The following is a 19,248-nucleotide window of genomic DNA, read 5'->3' on the forward strand; positions in this document are numbered from 1 at the left end:
GCAAAAAGCTGCTGTGGAGAAACATCTTAATTTCCATCAAGAACTCTATAAGGAAGCCAGTGCCCTGCAGTGGACACAGAACATTTCCAGATCGTGGGTCTACTCTTACTTCCAGTTCCTACAAATACCCAGACCTTAAGGGTAGAAGAAAACTGAAAAGTTGGGAGGTGGTGACAGAAAAAGAGAAACTTCTATAATGATGTCTCATTTCATCTGGTTCACCTCAACTCACACCTCACTTCACTCTAGGACCTCTATTCCCACCACTCCTCCCTACCACACACACTTTTTTTTTTTATGATTTTTTATTATATTATGTTAGTCACCATACAGTACAACCCTGGTTTCTGATGTAAAGTTCGATGATTCATTAGTTGCGTATAACACCCAGTGCACCATGCAATACGTGCCCTCCTTACTACCCATCACCAGCCTATCCCATTCCCCCACCCCTCCCCTCTGAGGCCCTCAGTTTGTTTCTCATAGTCCATAGTCTCTCATGCTTCATTCCCCCTTCTGATTACCCCCCCTTTCTTTATCCCTTTCTTCCCCTACCGATCTTCCTAGTTCTTATGTTCCATAGATGAGAGAAATCATATAATTTTCTCTGCTTGACTTATTTCACTTAGCATTATCTCCTCTAGTGCCGTCCATGTTGCAGCAAATGTTGAGAACTCGTTCTTTCTGATAGCTGAGTAATATTCCATTGTATATATGGACCACAACTTCTTAATCCAGTCATCTGTTGAAGGACATCTTGGTTCTTTCCACGATTTAGCTATTGTGGACAATGCTGCTATGAACATTAGGGTGCATATTGGCCCTTCTCTTCACTATGTCTGTATCTTTGGGGTAAACACCCAGTAGTGCAATGGCTGGGTCATAGGGTAGCTCAATTTTTAACTTTTTAAGGGACCTCCACACTGTTTTCCAGAGTGGCTGTACCAACTTGCATTCCCACCAGCAATGTAGGAGGGATCCCCTTTCTCCACATCCTCTCCAGCAATTGTTTCTTGCCTTGTCAATTTTTGCCATTCTGACTGGCGTAAGGTGGTATCTTAGTGTGGTTTTGAATTTCCCTGACGGCTAATGATTTTGAACATTTTTTCATGTGTCTGTTAGCCATTTGTATGTCATCATTGGAAAAGTGTCTGTTCATATCTTCTGCCCATTTTGTGATTTATTTGTTTCTCACATATTGAGTTTGAGAAGTTCTTTGTAGATCTTGGATACCAGTCTTTTATCAGTAGCATCATTTGCAAATATCTTCTCCCATTCCGTGGGCTGCCTCTTAGTTTTTTTGACTGTTTCCTTGGCTGTGCAGCTTTTTATCTTGATGAAGTCCCACAAGTTCATTTTATCTTTTGTTTCTCTCTTGCCTTTGGAGATGCCTACCACACACACTTAATTAAACTTTTCACTCACCTAAATCCTTTATGTTCTCTAGAACCACATAAATCCAGAAGCTTTGGTGACTAAAACTGGCCAATAATTTCATTTGTTTGAATTTCAGTAAATTCAGTTGAATTTCAGTTAGTAAGACTAACATCATCTTAAGATGGTCTAAGTATTTCATTTCACACTGTCTGAAAGAGTGGTAGATAAATGGAAATTCCATAATGCAAGTAATTCTGAATAAGCTAAGGAGTTGGTTCATATATTGAGAACTTTATCTCTTTATAAGGCAAAACCACATCCATTTCACCCTAAGAATCTAAGATGTCATATCCGTTTAAAACAAGGTGATCACTTGATAAATGTTCATTTGAGCAAAATGAGCCGTTTTGTTGAGGGTATTCTCACTTCCTCAAAATAGATTCTAGAGCTGCACCGGCCAATAAGTAGCCACATGTAACCATTTAAATATAAGTTAAAACGTTCAATTCTCCAGTCACACTAGCCACATTTCAAGTGCTCAATAGCCACATGTAGCTACTGGCTATCTTATTAAGACAATGCAGAGGCAAAACATTTCCATCTTCACAGTAAGTCCCACTGGACAGCACTGTTCTAGGCCCCTGGTAATTAACAAATCTTGAGGGTTTGTTCTTGTGCCTTTAAGATCCAACCACTCACATAATTTCCCCATTTTTAAAAAACTTATTCATTTATTTAGAGAGAGCAGGCGAGGAAGTGCATGGTGGGGAGGAGCAGAGGGAGAGGAAGTCTCAAGCAGACTCCGCACTGAGCAGAGCCCAATGTAGGGCTTGATCTCACAACTGAGATTGAGACCTGAGCCGAAACCAAGAGTCTGGCACTCAACCCACTGCGCCACCGAGGCGCCCCCCATAACTTCCCCTTTTTAAAATCATACTGACACTATTAAGGTATAGTCTTGATTAGATAATTTTTCTTTAACATCTTTTTAAATATCAACAAGTATCTGAGGCACCCGGGTGGCTCAGTTGGTTGGGCGTCTGCCTTCGGCTCGGGTCCCCATCCTGAGGTCCTGGGATCGAGCCCCAAGTCGGGCTCTCTGCTCAGCGGGGAACCTGCTTCTCCCTCTCCCTCTGCCTGCTGCTCTGCCCGCTTGAGCGCTCTCTGTCAAGTAAATAAGTAAAATATTTTTTATAAATAAATATCAACAAGTATCTAGTAAGTATCTATCCTAGAATGATCACTAAAAGGGATGAAAGATCTTTACAAGCAAGATATATAAAAGGATGTTAAAGCAAGCAGTATCTGAACATGAATTTTCCCACAAATTTCCTTTGGCCGTACTCTATACTTCACTGTCAACACCTGAAAAACTTAGTATTTGCAGATGATTCCCTCAGATTTCTCACCAATGCTTGTGAAGTTTTTGCTCTCTACAGGAACTGTACTCCTACAATCCACAAGTCAAGCTTAATTTTGATTCTGTATTGCTGTTATTGGACTTGCTTAGATCTGATGCTTATATTCAACTCCTTGCTTTATGTGAAACAGAAATAAAATGGCCAAAATACTGGATATCAGTCATCGTGATTTTAAGTATGTCACAAACTTTTTCTCCAAATTGTCCGTCCTAGTTGCACATTCATTCATTCATTCAAGTCATTCAGTAATGCTTAAGCAGATGAGAAAGGAGCATGTCAAATAATACAGAAGAAAGAGCACTCAAGGAAAACATCCTTGTGGGGGAAATTACCATTACCGACTTTATTTTCTCCCTCCTTTTACAAGTTTAGGATATCGCAGTCAAGCACCAAGTGGAGCGGCTACACTAAATGTTATTCAAGGTCCCTTTCCAAATCTGATGTCCTATAAAATCGTTGCTGTGAAAGTCTATTTTACCAGCACTACTACACCAGATAAGCACATTTTAGTAAGTTAACCATAGCAGAATGCAATGTATTTAGAAGAATTCGATAAACTAAAATAAGATGATCTCCCCAGTAGCTAAGCGCCACCATCTAAATGCTAAGAACTTTCAGACGAGATGCAAACAAAATTAAGATACCAAACTACATACTCACGCATTTTGAATAGCTCAAATAGCCTGTCAAGTTTGTTACTCAGGCCTGACAGAAATACACAATTAGGATTTTCCAGAAATGGACCCCATTGCTAGTTGCTATTTAATAAAAGCCAGGTGACAGTCTAAAGGCTCTAATTTACCTAAACTATACATGTACAATACAAATAATTTTTCAGTTAAGGTCAGACATAGGAATTTATAAGGCAAGCCAATTATTTTTCAACAGGTGACTTGAGTAGGGTATTTAAGCTATAACGGTTTATAAAATTAGAGATAGGTTTTATTTGCTCTTCTAAAGTACTCCGATAACATTCTACCTGGAATAACATGAAATTGGATTATGTGTATACATACATATACTAAATTCTGTGATTTGTTAGAGTTAAAAGGTTAAGCCCTCTAATAGGAACTAATTTGGTACTTTAATTTTACACAAGGTTTAAATATTTAAGATATAAAGAAATAAAAGGAAAATATAAACAAAGTATACCAAACCTCAACTAAGCAGAGACCATTTTGTAAATTGTTAAAGGAAAAACTTAAAATTATTGATATAAATCAATTAAGAAGTTTTGGCATGCCCATTTATTCAACATGATTGGGTAACTATATCATAGATACAAACCATACAGGAATATCCAGTTTAAAAAAAAAACAAAACAAAACAGAACACGAGTATTTAAGAACGTAGCGTGGCCTTAATTAAATCCTTAATTCAAAGGCACTTCAGTAGCTTTCAGTGCTTCAAAGTCGTGATCATCACTATACAGTACTGAAAAATTTATTTGTACCATGTACAAACAATAATTTCCAGTATTATGCAAGAAAACTTTGTTATAGGCATTTTTTTTCTTTCTATACAATTAAAAATAAAATAAACATTAGTACGGTTTTTACAAATATTTTGTTTATTTTAATGAAGCTGGTACAGACAATGTCCATTTAAAACCCATATCCCAGGCCAAAAAGTACAAATAAAATCAAAAAGAGCAGTGTTCTGTTGAATACACTTCTGCATGAATAACTTTATTAACTGCTAATGAAAATTAGAACTTTTCTGGGATCTTCTGACAAGACTTCTCTTTTATCTTAAAATGCTTTCTCTTCAGTGAAGCCATCTTTGGAGTTAGTCATTACTCTCACCATCTCTGTCATCTCAACTCCAGCCTGGTATTTCTCTTCTTTTGGTCCAGACCCTCAAATTTTAAAAGTAGCTTCAAGTTAAGGAAAGGTCATTTTTCCACAGTTCAGTTCTCTGAAAAACTTCCATCTCCCACTGAAAGTCATAGTCCAGGAGTGAAGCAATCACATGCTAGAACTTCAGGGCCAATTGGAAAGTCATCATGAACACTCGCATTGGTCGATCTTATTTATCACAAGCCTGAAAATGCACAGTCCTGGAAAAGGTGGCCTCTCTGTACACACATGTAATTTTTAAAAAGGAGAGGGCAATATGAAGGGGGCTGAGGTTTGATCACCAAAAATCAGCACAATGAAAACAAGTGATAATGAATAATGGGCACTAGAATTCAAATTACCAGATGTTTTAAAGAGATGGGGTGCCAGTTTTCAATTCCGTTTTGAACACCACATTACAAAAGAACTATTTTTAAAAATAAAAAAGGATTGAGGGTAAAGAAAAAAAAATAAAAAGAATATCTAAATCGTTGAATGACCCCCTGTTTGTTCCTGATAAACTTCAATCACATCTTCTTCCTCCATTCCCAGCTGTAAGAGGATAAAAAAAAATGTTAGAATATAAAAGCACTATATTTTAATTGACTGCAATTATGTGGCCATTGTTTTAAAGTACAAAAAGATACAAAAGTGATCCATAGTTACCCTGTTCTAAGGTTAAGAATCCAGGTTTCCTTTAATCTAAAGAACATAGATAGAGGTATGTCTTTCCTCCTGATTCTGTGAATTCATTTGACCCTGCTGTGCAATTTCACCTCCCAGTTTACTCAGCACATAAAGTGTGTTTTTTACTTACTTCTTAGAGAGAGAGTGTGCATGAGCCAGGGGGTGGGGGTGTAGAGGGAGAAGAAGACAGAGAATCTTAAGCAGGCTCAGCGCAGAGCCTGATGTAGGGCTCAATCTCACCACCCTAAGATCATGACCTGAGCTGAAATTAAGAGTCAGATGATTAACCCACTGAGCCACCCAGGTGCCCCTAAAGTGTGTGTGTGTGTGTGTGTGTGTGTGTGTGTGTGTGTGTGTGTGTGTGTTTTAAGATTTTATTTATTTAGTTGACAGAGAGAGACAGCCAGCGAGAGAGGGAACACAAGCAGGGGGAGTGGGAGAGGAAGAAGCAGGCTCCCAGCAGAGGAGCCCGATGTGGGACTCGATCCCAGAACGCCGGGATCACGCCCTGAGCCGAAGGCAGACGCTTAACGACTGCGCTACTCAGGCACCCCGTGTGGTTTTTTTTTAATACTTCAAAGAAGCAATAGTTTGATGACATATTTTCTAAACCATTTTACATCTAGATATGATTACTTGATAGAATCTCTTTATTTCAAAAAACCTGATCTTACTCTGAAATATATGTGATTTTAGTTAGAAAACTACTGCCTAAGGATTCATTTCGAATTGGTTTGCTTTGTCATCTATAATTCTTCCTGGCATATAACTATTATTTTGACAGTGACCACTCTGAATGTAGAAACATTATCTATACATTCAATAATTTCAGTCTTATAAGCTAGATTTGTCATGGTCAGCCTAGCCCTTCTCAATTCTTAAATAGAAAAAGAGGTCCTTCAAAATACCTTTTAGAGGCAATTAATTGTATGGTGGTTTTTTTTTTTTTTTTAATGTGCTCTATATGCACTGAAATATTCTGGAATTTTTTCTTAAAGACATTATTTACAATGGCTGCCTCTGAGAAATGGGAATGCAGAGATATTCAGAGTATATTTACTTTCCATTTTATATACTTTGGTAGTTTGGTTTTTATTACTTTTATTTTTAACTATGAGTATTCTTTATTTAAAAGAGTAAAGAGTACATAAGCGGGCATGGTGTCACACAGAAACCCAGGTATTACCCTCAGTGAGGGTAAAGGAACATCAATCTGTTGATTCTGGTGTGCAGTTAGGGTTCAGAAGCACTGCAACAGGCAGACTGAAAACAAAAACTAGCATATTCCACTAAATTACAGTGGATCACAAATGCAAATGAAAAATGAAAGGGAAGTCTAATATCAGTAATCTTTAATGAGAAAAGTTACAGATGACATTTTTGGTGCAGAATTACAAAATGTGAAAAAAATTAAGAAATTTAAAAATAAAGCAGACACAGGGTGCCCAGGTGGCACAGTGGGTTGAGCATCCAATGCTTGGTTTCTACTCTGGTCATGATCTTAGGGTTGCAAGATAGAGCCCCGCATCGGGCTCCACGCTCAGGTGGAATCTGTTTGAAATTCTCTCTCTCTTTCCCTCCCCTTTTGCCCCTCGGCCCCCATGTTCATGCTAATAAATAAATCTTTAAAAATAAATAAATAAAAGACATGGATTTAGGACTTTTTAAGTGATCAGGCTGGTTCTAGTGTTATGGAGATTTGGTTGTGGTATATATATGAATATTAAAATAATTATTAAAGATGCTATTAAAACTTTATTTATTTATTTATTTATTTATTTATTTATTTTTAAGATTTTATTTATTTATTTGACAGAGAGAGACAGCCAGCGAGAGAGGGAACACAAGCAGGGGGAGTGGGAGAGGAAGCAGGCTCCCAGAGGAGGAGCCTGACGTGGGACTCAATCCCATAACGCTGGGATCACGCCCTGAGCCAAAGGCAGACGCTCAACGACTGCGCCACCCAGGCGCCCCAAAACTTTATTTATTTAAAGATTTTAAGTAATATCTACACCCAATGTGAGGCTCAAACTCACAACTCCAAGATTAAGAGTCACATGTTTCACTGATGAGACAGCCAGGTACCCCAAAACTTAATTTTAATTGCACATATTATAGCCTGGTAAATACTGCAAGGAATAAAATGCCAAACATTACAAGAAACCTTTAAGTCAGGAAGGCAGTGCATATCCTCCAACTATGGAAAATGTGAGGCAATCAGCTTCAAGAAATACCTTTGTAGAGATGAATGAACAAACAGTACAAGGAGGTTACTCCCTAAATACCTAAAGTCTCCCTCTGCCCCACTATGCTTCTGAAAAGATAATTTTAATGACAGGGAGGAATGTGTCACTAAAATGTGGTCAGTATCTACTATATTGTAGAGATTATATCAAATTAGGAAAGGGAAAATACAAGATGAGTTTGAAACATCTTATTGTGCCAGACATTAAGAAAGTACTCCAGGGGCACCTAGCTGTCTCAGTCAGTGGAGCATGAGACTCAATCTCAGGATTCTGAGTTCAAGCCCTACATTAGGTGTAGAGATAACTTAAAAAATGAAATCTTAAAAAGAAAAAAAAAGTTCTCAAGAAAGCAGGTGGATACTAAACCAGGGAAAAGTTTAATGACAAAGAGGTAATCACATAGTTTCCAAGTAGGTCCCCAGAAACTACAACAGGAAAAATAACAACTACACTGTAAAAAAAGAAAACAGTTAAACTGAGTGATAAAAATAAATATTATCACTGTTTACTGATAATAAAGGACTGACATCATGTATTCCAGATATTACACCCTAAGAAAGACACACCACCATTTATGTGGTATTCCAGCCCAAAATGTAAAACCTGAATCTAATCATGAGGAAACAGACCAGCCCAAATTGAGGGACTTTGTAGAAAATAACTGGTTTGTATCCTTTAATAATGTAAACGTAATGAAAGACAAAGAAAGGCTGAGGAACCGTTCCAAATTAAAGATGATTACAGAGACACCTAAATAAAATATCTTGATACTGAACTGGATCATGTGATGGAGGAGAAAATTTGTTATAGGAGACATAATTGGGACAAATGATAAAATTAGGTTGTAAAGTATTCTAACAGTGTTAAGTGTCCTGAATTTAAGAGTACCGTGGTTATGTAAAACAATATACTTGTTGTTAAGAAATACACACTGAAACATTTAAGTAGTAAATGGCACTGGTGTAGGCAATCTACTCCCAAGTGGTTCCAGTAATAAACACACATACATATGGGCAGCAGGAAATAACTAAGTAAAGGCAGCAAAACGTTAAAAACAGGCCAAACTAGGTGAAAGTACAATTTTTAGTACTATTCTTATAAGTTTTCTGTAAGATGAAAATTATTTCAAAATGAAAACTTGAAAAGAGATGGAGACGTGTCAAAAAAAAAAACACAGACACCAACTTGAAGGGGCCTCCACTGGCCAATCTCTAAAGAACAGTCATACAGTTTCAAAGCATCTCCCCACAAATTACTTATTAATTAAAAAGGAAAATAACTTGACAACAAATAAATCTGGCAGTTACCACCTTAACTAAAATTGACCAAAGTTAATGTTACCCGTAACAGGACAAATAGACATCATGTCCCTCCTGGTGTGTGCACTTAGGAATACACAGCTGCACTCTGTGCTACTCTTACCAAAAATGCAAAACTAAACCTAATCACGAGGAAACATGAGACAAACCCAAACTGAAGGACATTCTGAAACATAGCCTGAGCTCTTTAAAAATGTCAATGTGATTTAAAATGAAGACTGAGTAACTGTTCACATAGAAGGAAGCTAAAGAGGGATAACAACTAGCTAGAAGACACTAATCCTAGATGGGGTCCTAGGTCAAGTTTTTTTTAAAAAGCTATAAAGGACCTTACTGGGATAAATGGCAAAATCTGACTATTTCTTTTTCTTTTCTTTTTTTTTTTTTTTTTAAAGATTTTATTTATTTGACAGAAAGAGGCACAGCGAGAGAGGGAACACAAGCAGAGGGAGTGGGAGAGGGAGAAGCAGGCTTCCCACTGACCAGGGAGCCCGATGTGGGGCTAGATTCCAGGACCCCGGGATCATGACCTGAGCCGAAGGCAGACGCTTAATGACTGAGCCACCCAGGCACCCCAAAATCTGACTATATCGACTGCGTATTTGATAAGAATACTATAGCAATGTCAAAACTCCTATATTTGATCATTTAACTGTGGCACTTAGGAGATAACAAAAATATTTAGGGGTAAAAGGTCATTGTATCTGCAAATTAAGCTCAAATGACCCACCAATAGTATGTATATAGAGAGAAAGTGATAAAGCAAATGCATCATAATATTAATAACTGGTAAATCTAATGAAAAGGTTATACGGGAGAATATTATACTAGTCTTATAAAAACTCTAAGTCTGAAATCTTTTCAAAATAAAAAATTAATAAAAATACATCGTTCCCACTATCAGAAATATCAGATATGTTATTTTGTATTTGGAGGGGAATATCTGTATAAATATAAAAGCACGCACACATACACTCTCTCCCCCACACTTTATTACTTTCAGATACCTCTCAAGGGAGGGGGAATATATAAACAAAGAGTCCATACAATGAAACAATTAGAGGCACAGAACCATTAAAAAACATAAAACAAGATGACAGAGCCAAATATATTAATATACACTAAACTTCTATATTACATTCTCAAAATGGGTCAAACGTCAAAACTGAACCATAAAAGGTCACCATCACCATGAAAGTGCACCACAAATCTGCCAAATTTGAGGAATACTTGTTCCTCTTTAAAAAAAAATATATGTGCCTTATGACAATTGCAGTACTCAATTCCCAGTTTCCACCTCTTTTCTTTTCTTTTCTTTTCCTTTTCAAAGATTTTATTTTTAGGGATGCCTGGGTGGCACAGTCGGTTAAGTGTCTGCCTTCCGCTCAGATCATGATCCCAGGGTCCTGGGATCAAGTCCCGCATTGGGCTTCCTGCTCAGTGGGAGCCTGCTTCTCCCTCTCGCTCTGCCTGCCGCTCCCCCTGCTTTGCGTGTTCTCGCTCTCTCTCTTGGACAAATAAATAAAATCTTTAAAAAAAAATTTTTATTTTTAAGTAATCTCTACACCCAACGTGGGGCTCAAATGCACAACCCTGAGATGAACAGTTGCATGCTCCACCAACTAAGCCAGCCAGGAGCCCCGCCACCTCTCTTTTTATTGGCACTTTTTAAGGCAATATATAGACATTCAACCAAAAAGACTATTTTTCTCTATGACAAACAATATACCACTTAAGTCAGAGAATATTCAAGAAAAGGGTAGTCTAATACCAGTGAACCAAATCATGCAATGCAGGATTTAACATTTTTCTTCACTCAGAGAAGAAATTATACTCACTTCTTTTGGAGTGTGATTATCAGCAATTCTCTGACCTTCAAAGAGAAACCTGAGTGAATTCATTGGAACTCCCTAAAAAGATAAAAACAAAACAAAACAAAAAAAAAACATATACACACAAATCTTAAAACAGATAGTAGGAACTTTGAGCACAAAAAGCAAACACGATAGCTTCAACAGACATGGAACATAAAGTTAGACATATCTATCCTAATTACCATAGTGAGTACAACCTATTTGGTAGGCCCTCCCTATACCAAGTGTTTCACATTAATCATACTGTTCACCACAACAACCCTGGAAGGTAGGAATTATCACCTTATTTTCATTTCACAGCTAAGGAATCTAAGGCATGGAGAGGGCATTTAAGCTAGATAGCAATTTAAGGCCCAATCTGTTCCCAAGCTTATGCTCTTAACCACTATTCTACCCAGTTTCCTCTAAAATCTGCAAGCTAAAATAAAAGATAAAATCAGAAATTGGATGTGCACCCTCACTAGTTTCCAACCACACAAGCAAAATTAGTTTTAAACAGATTAAATCACAGAAATTTGGTAAAGCACAGCAACTAGCCAGGTGAGCTACAGTAACCTGTGATGACATAGGTAACACTGTTAAGTATCAAAAAAGGCATTAAAATGTTTTTCTCATAAGTTACTCAACAAAAATAGCTAAAAAGGAAAAAATGACTCATTTAAAAAGAAACTGCTTCACTAATAAGTATGAATCAAAAATCATTTAGTCCAAAAGTATTAGAAAAATTAAACTATCTTCCAGTAAGTATTAATACATAAATATATGAGACCATGCAAACTTACCCTTCATTTGATTTTAAATTCTAGGCTTCTATAAAATAATACAATAAGCATAACTGACAAAAGCAAAATATTCTTTGATTTTAATTATAGGATCTTTTAAAAAATATCTTGTGTTGGGGTCAAAAAAGTTTCTATAGAAACAGGTCTAAAACATCAAAATATAAGAATGATTCAGTAAATATTTATTTTATATACTTTTCTGTCTCTCTCTTGGGTGTTACATATTTCAGATACATTAAGTTTCCTATTTCTTGTGTATCAGTAAATATAAGAAAAAGATTATCAAGCCTCTGTGAACTAAGTATAAACTCTTTTTCTAAAGAATGTATACTCTGAACTATAAATAAGAAAGTTGGAAATGATTCTAAATTGGTATTTTTAATTGTCTCCCCAAACCTAGCACCTTCAATCTCGGATCAAAGTTTATTTATTCACTTTAGCATAGGGAAGTTTGCATTGTTTTTCCTCAACAATCAACTCTATCATCTATAGATGGGGTGAAAAGACTAGTTGTTGTGAGGATTAAATGACAATGCCTCTAAATATCTAGCAGAGTGCACTTAATATATGTTCCTTCCCTGTGAACATCTCCATTTTAGCGCCCAGCAATATTATTAAAATGTGAACTGGGCCCCAATTAATCAGATTTTACTGAGTTTAACAACTAACATCAAAAACAGAGACAGAAATGTTTGTTTTACTTATCCTAACACCTAAGTGATCTCTTTCCTTCTGGCAGAAGTGATTTTTTATGTTGGTTACATATTTAAACTATAAAAAGCAAACTTCTAAAAATAAAATCTGTATTACCTAAGTTAATATTATGTATATGATTCAATTATTAATATTATGTAATATGATCCAATTATTAAAATCTTGACTGTCTCCTATATATACTAATTCCATTTTCTATTTTATTAATAATGATTAACATTTGTTGAGCATTTTTAAGCATCATGTTTAGACTTTATGTAGGTCATCTGCATGAGGTAGGTACTGTAATGTTCCTATTCTACTAATGGAGAAACAAGGCACATAACTTGTCTAAGATCCCACAGTTAGACAGTGGTAGAGACTGAATTTGAATCCAGGTAGGTTAAAGGTATTAGTTATTGATCTAATAATAAATCGAGCTCTTGAAGGCCAGAATCTGAGGATTTGTATTAATACATTAACAAGCCTTCCTTATTTTTTTAAAAAAAGAAAATTCTTTGATGTTGAAAATACAGGATGCAATTAGCAGTAATCTATAGTACTATATATAAAGATAATAAACTAACAATACTAGTACTTAAATTTAACATATGGCTAACCAGTCATGATTAAAAACGAGGAAACTTCACAGTGATCACCAAAAATTACTTGCCTTTACTATTCTATACTCTGGTAAGCCATTAAGACAGAAACATTCATATAGCTATCTTTACAACTCTGAGTTACTTTTCAAAACACTTCTGCATACCTTATGAATTCAAATTTTGAAAGGGGCCACAATGGGAAAAAGGCAATTAGACAAGGTATAAGGAGTATTCTCCTTGATCTGCTAATGGTGAAAATAATAAAAGATCATTTTTCTTTTCATAACCTTCCTTACAAGAAAAATTAATGACATATAAAGCACTGCATTTTATACCATAACATACAAACCTGTCTTTGACAGTATGATTCTTTGAGTTTCTTGAGATGTGTTGTCATTTTCACTTTGAAGTGAATCTCACTGCTATCCTAAGGAGATAAAAGAAAAATAATTATCCCTTTGTGTAAACTATTTGCTTTGCTTGAAACAAATTATCTAATTACACATATACTACAAATAGAAACATAAACCCTGTCTCTTATGCCTCCCCACCAAAATATTTTTTAACATTCCTACCAAGGTTTATCCAAACACTCTAATCATCCTCAAAGTTACTTTATGTCCATTTCAAAAGAAATTTAATAAAACAATCTGTCTTGGATGTTAAAATTAGCAGTAAAAATAAAAGCATGTATGTCAAAGAATGCATTCCTCCATAACTGCATATCTATTCTATTTTCAAAATAAAGTTGAACTATCATGAACACCCAAAAGCAACTCAAACAAAAGTACCCCCCACAAGTGAAGTATTGCTGAAGGTGGTCAAACCTACAAGAGAGGCATATACCATAAAATAACAGATAAGAAACTCCTATCTGCAAAAAAGTAACCCCACAGAGTCTAGTTTCTTTCACATGAGTAAAATGAATAAAAACCTGAGTGAGCCAAACTGATTTATGGGACCACAGATTCTTTTCTTCTACCCAGACTGTCAAACAATCAGGCAACCATCAGAAAAGAATACTGGTAAAATTTCAAAGCCAATCCTTTTGATTACATATCACATTCACAAGTGCATATTAGTGGAGGTTGCATGCTTACAATTCTTGTTTGTGACTATAAAGAAAAACAAATCGTCTTCCTATGGATAATTTCACAGACAAAATTTCTATAGCATACTACACGCCATACACTAAAATCATTTCCAGATGAATTAAGGAACTAGCATTAAAAAAATTTTTTTTACTATTTTCTCTAAGAATTTTTTCCCTAACCTAGACAATGGGAAATCTGTATTCTAAACCAAGATTTTAGCCTAGAAGACACAGCAAAAAAGGACACTGATAATTGAAAATGTCACCCCACAGTTAAGAGACACTAAAGAAAATATTCACAACAGATAGACAAGAAAAATCAAGGGGCACCTGGGTGGCTCAGGTGGTTAAGTGTCTGCCTTTGGTTTGGGTTATGATCCTGGGATCCTGGGACTGAGCCGGCCCCCCACCCCCGCCCCCGCTCCCTGCTCAGTGGGGAGCCTGCTTCTCCCTCTCCCTCTGCTTGTGCTCTCTCATAAAATAAAATCTTAAAAAAAAAAAAAAAAAAGAAAAGAAAGAAAGAAAAAGAAAAATATAAAGAATTCCTACAAATCCGTAATTCTGAAAAAGGTAACTCACAACACAGGACATATAGATCAATAGAATAGAACTGACAGCCCAGAAATAAAGCCACCTATATCTACAGTCAACTGATTTTTACAAGGATGCCAACCAACTCAATGGAAAAGGACAGACTTTCAACCAATAGTCTAGGACAAATGGATAGCCACATGCAAAAGAAAAGTTACCTCAAACCCACACAAAAAGTACTCAAAATCATCAAAAACTTAATGTGAGGGGCGCCTGGGTGGCACAGCGGTTAAGCATCTGCCTTCGGCTCAGGGCGTGATCCCGGCGTTATGGGATCAAGCCCCACATCAGGCTCCTCCGCCATGAGCCTGCTTCTTCCTCTCCCACTCCCTCTGCTTGTGTTCCCTCTCTCACTGGCTGTCTCTCTGTCAAATAAATAAATAAAATCTTTAAAAAAACAAAAAAAATAAAAAAAAAAACTTAATGTGAAAACTAAAACCATAAAAAAATTTAGAAAAATCTATAGGTATAAATCTTTGTGACCTGGGATTAGGAAACACTTTCTTACATATGACCCCAAAATCACAGCAAGAAAAGAAACAATAAATTCATCAAAATTAAAACCTGTGTGCTGCAAAGGATACCCAAGAAAGTGAAGACAACCCAAAGATGGGGGAAAGTATTTGCAAACCATCTACAAGGTTCTAATATATAAAGAATTATTATAACTGAAAAATAAAAAGAATTAGGGCGCCTGGGTGGCTCAGCCGTTAAGCGTCATGGCTCAGGTCATGATCCCAGGGTCCTGGGATTGAGCCCCGCATCCGACTCCCTGCTCGGCAGGAAGCCTGCTTCTCCCTCTCTCACTCCCTTGCTTGTGTTCCCCCTCTTGCTGTTTCTCTCTGTCAAAAAAATAAATAAAATCTATAAAATAAATAAATAAATAAAATAAATAAATAAATAAAATAAAAAGAATAATCCAATTCAAAAATGGACAAAAGATTTGAATAGACATTTCTTCAAAGAAGTTGTACAAATGTCCAGTAAGAACATAAAAAGATGTTTGACATCTTTTTTGGAATAGCGTGTGACTCTTGATCTCAGGGTCATGAGTTCAAGTCCCATGTTGGGTGTAGAGATTACATACATACATACATAAGCACAATGAGATACCGCCTCACACACACCAGGATGACTATAATAAAAAAAGATAACAGCTATTGACCAGAACACAGAGAAACTAAATCTTCACACACTACTGCTGGGAATGCAAAACTGCAAAGCCACTACTTAAGACCATCTTGTAGTTCCTCAAAAAGTTAAAGTCTACTATATTAGATCCAACGATTCCACACCTAGAGATCCAACAATTAGATCCAACAATTTCACACCATACCTAAGAGAATCGAACACATATGTCCACACAAGAACTTATATGTGAATGTTCAGAGCAACATTATTCATAATAACCAAACTGAGGAAACGACCCAAATGTCCATTAACTGATAAATGGAAAACTATGGTATATCCATACAATGAAATATTATTCAGCCATAAAAAAAATAAAATACTGATTCATGCTGCAACTTGGATGAATTCTGAAAATATGCTAAATTAAAGAAACCAGACACAAAAGGCCATATATCATGATTCATATATATGAAATGTCCAGAATAAGCAAATCCACAAACACAGAAACCAAATTAATGGTTGCTAGAGGCTGGTGGGGGAGAGGAGGATAGGGAGTACTGCTAATGAGTATACCATGTCTTTTTGGGACGACGAAAATGTTCTGGAACTAAACAGTGGTAATGGTTGCATAGCATATTCTTATGAACATACAAAAGTCACTGAATCATACACTTTAAAATGGTGATTTTTGGGGTGCCTGGCTGGCTCAGTCGGTAGAGCGTCCCACTCTTGATTTCAGCTCAGGTGATGATCTCAGGGTCCTGGGATCGAGCTCTGCATCAGTGTCAGTGCAGATTCTGTTTGTCCCTCTCCCTCTGTTCCCCCCACCCTGCCACGATCTCTCTCTTAATAATGAAATCTTTTAAAAAAAACAAATGAACTCTTTAATAAACAAAATGGTGATTTTTATGATATGTGAATTGGACATTAATTTAAATTTTTCAAAATAAGGGCACCTGGGTATCTTAGTCGGTTAAGCATCTGCCTTTGGCTCAGGTCATGACCCTGGAGTCCTAGGACTAAGCCTCACATGGGGCTCCCTACTCAGCCTGCGTCTCCCTCTCCCTCCCCCTCTGTGTGCATGCACAGGCGCGCTCTCTCTCTCTCAAATAAATAAATAAAATCATAGGGGTGCCTGGGTGGCTCAGTCGGTTAAGGGTCTGCCTTCAGCTCAGGTCACGATCCCAGGGTCCTGGGACTGAGCCCTGCACAGAGCTCCCTGCTCAGCAGAGAGCCTGCTTCTTCCTCTCCCTCTGCTGCTCCCCCTGCTGTGCTCTCTCTCTGTCAAAATAGATAAATAAAATCTCTAAAAAAAAAAAAAAATCTTAAAAAATAAATAAATACGGGAGGGTATGTGTTGTGGTGTGAGCTCTGTGTATTGTGTAAGACTGACGAATAACAGACCTGTACCCATGAAACAAATAATACGTTATATGTTAATAATAAAAAAATAATAATAAATAGAATTTTCAAAATAAGATAATCACAGAAAATGGGAAAAGGATATGAACAAAGAATACAAACATAGTAGGTCAGTAGTAGCCTAATGCTACATCACAATGCCTACTTCACTTACTTCCCCTTATCACGTATGCATTTTATCATCTCTCATTATCACAAGGATGAGTACAGTAAGGCATTTTGAGAGAGAGAGATCACATTCACATGACTTCTATTACAGTATACAATTATAATTGTTCTATTTTATTATTAGCTATTATTGCTAATGTATTACTGAGCCTAATTTACAAATTAAACTTTACCAGAGACACATATGTATAGGAAAAAAACACAGTATATATATAGAGATTCGGTACTAACCACAGTTTCAAGTATCCAGTGGGGGTCTTGGAACATATGCCCACAGATAAGAAGGGACTACTATATGAAGATTCATTCCTCCAACAATTTTCAACTAACCTTATTATCAGTATATCTCAAAAAAGGTCAATAAAGATACAGTCTGAGGAAAAGAGGCACCAGGAAAGAGAAAGGGGTGAGGAAAAGGGCTGAGAGCCCTTTGGTTTAAGGTTGGCCCTAGTTTTTTGTTTTTGTTTTTTTTTTTAGAGTTTAGACCCAACTTAAACAACTGACTAGTCTTTTTTTTTTTTAATTTTTTTTTAAGAGTTTTTATTTATTTGACAGAGAGAGAGACAGCCAGCGAGAGAGGGAGCACAAGCAGGGGGAGTGGGAGAGGAAGAAGCAGGCTCATGGCGGAGGAGCCTGATGTGGGGCTTGATCCCATAAGACCGGGATCACGCCCTGAGCCAAAGGCAGACGCTTAACGACTGAGCCACCCAGGCGCCCCAGCCCTAGTTTTATCACTCAATAGTGTTTACTGTATTTGCCACTGAAGATGCTAACCAAAAAAAAAAAAAAAAAAGTTTTTACTTGGAGAAATTAAGATAATCTAAATCTGCCCAGCAGATCAATAAAACAGTATCAGCCTCTTCTACCTCCAACAACAGATGCACATATAGTCAATGAAAATGCCATTTTTATTTGATTTTAAAGATCTTATTTATTTATTTGAGAGAGAGAAAGAGAGTGCGTGTGCATGGGGGGTGTGCAGAGGAAGAGGGACAAGCAGACTCCCCACTGAGGGAGAGCCCAACGCTGGCCTGATCCCAAGACCCCAAGATCCTGACCAGAGCTGAAGTCAGACGCTTAACTGGCTAAGCCACCCAGATGCCCCCCAAATGCCATTTTTAAATAATTTGCCTAATTTAAATCATTTTTCCAGTGCCAGAAATTACTCACACTTTAGAGAGTTAAGGAGAAAAACAATGAAACTCACCTGTCCAATGACTTTGAGTTTAATGTATTCTCCTTCTTTCTTATCCCCCAAGTCCTCAGTTGAAGGTTTTGCCTCCTGAAAGAAAATCACATTTAAAGATAAAAGTTCCTATATGCTATAATTACTTACTTAATGAGTACCCATCACTCTGAGTACAAAATCTGCACTTGAGAATATAAAAAGCATTTATTTTCTCTGCCACATCAATTGAGCAAAAAAAGTCCTAAGTCAATTACTGTTTCAAACACCAATGCGCTAGAAATCAAAAAAGAGATCTCTTTTATTATAATATCCTACAGTAATGGTTCTAAAACCCCTCCAAGCATAGGAATCACCTGAAGGACTTTTTAAACGCCTGCTGGGCCCCACTCCCAGCTTTTAATTAAGTAGGTCTGGGCTAGGGTTGTAATTTGCATTTCTAATAAATTACTGATTGGTTCTAATGCTGCTGGGCAGAGGAACAGCCTAGAAACCACTACCCTACAGTCAACTCCCATTAGTCCGAAGTAGCTCATTCTCCATAAATCCTTAAACATTCTGAATCCAAGATTCTCTTCTCACAGCCTATCAGGAGAAGTTAACTACTCCAATTGCAAAACTGTACTGGAAACATAAATTAACCACATTAGCATAAGCAAAGTCTATTTGGGAAGGAAAATTAAAGAGTATATTGGCCTAATGTACTCTAGAGTCAAATCAGTTTTATATCATCTACTTATTTTAGACTTGCTGAAGCAGTCTATCCAATTTTAAAAGATTAGGTTTCACTGAAAAAACTTAGGGGAATAAGTGGA

General features: G+C 36.7%; 2 protein-coding genes across 2 annotated transcripts in view; one reads left to right on the forward strand and one right to left on the reverse strand.

The window, feature by feature from the left end:
* The window catches only part of KIAA2012 (KIAA2012 ortholog), a 102,424-nt gene extending 97,306 nt beyond the window's left edge, over positions 1-5,118 (forward strand). Inside the window, exon 23 of the mRNA XM_087862748.1 lies at positions 1-5,118. Coding sequence (XP_087718874.1) covers positions 1-139 — 139 coding nt within the window. The 3' untranslated portion in view covers positions 140-5,118.
* The window catches only part of SUMO1 (small ubiquitin like modifier 1), a 26,735-nt gene continuing 11,832 nt past the window's right edge, over positions 4,346-19,248 (reverse strand). The window contains exons 2-5 of the mRNA XM_045806520.2: positions 18,455-18,529; positions 13,192-13,269; positions 10,727-10,798; positions 4,346-5,188 (exon numbers count right to left, since the gene is read on the reverse strand). Coding sequence (XP_045662476.1) covers positions 5,120-5,188; positions 10,727-10,798; positions 13,192-13,269; positions 18,455-18,529 — 294 coding nt within the window. The 3' untranslated portion in view covers positions 4,346-5,119. The remainder of the gene's footprint in view (positions 5,189-10,726; positions 10,799-13,191; positions 13,270-18,454; positions 18,530-19,248) is intronic.

This window comes from Ursus americanus, chromosome 1, assembly GCF_024610735.1.
Source record: "Ursus americanus isolate L20-20 chromosome 1, mUrsAme1.1.p, whole genome shotgun sequence".
Taxonomy (NCBI): Eukaryota; Metazoa; Chordata; class Mammalia; order Carnivora; family Ursidae; genus Ursus; species Ursus americanus.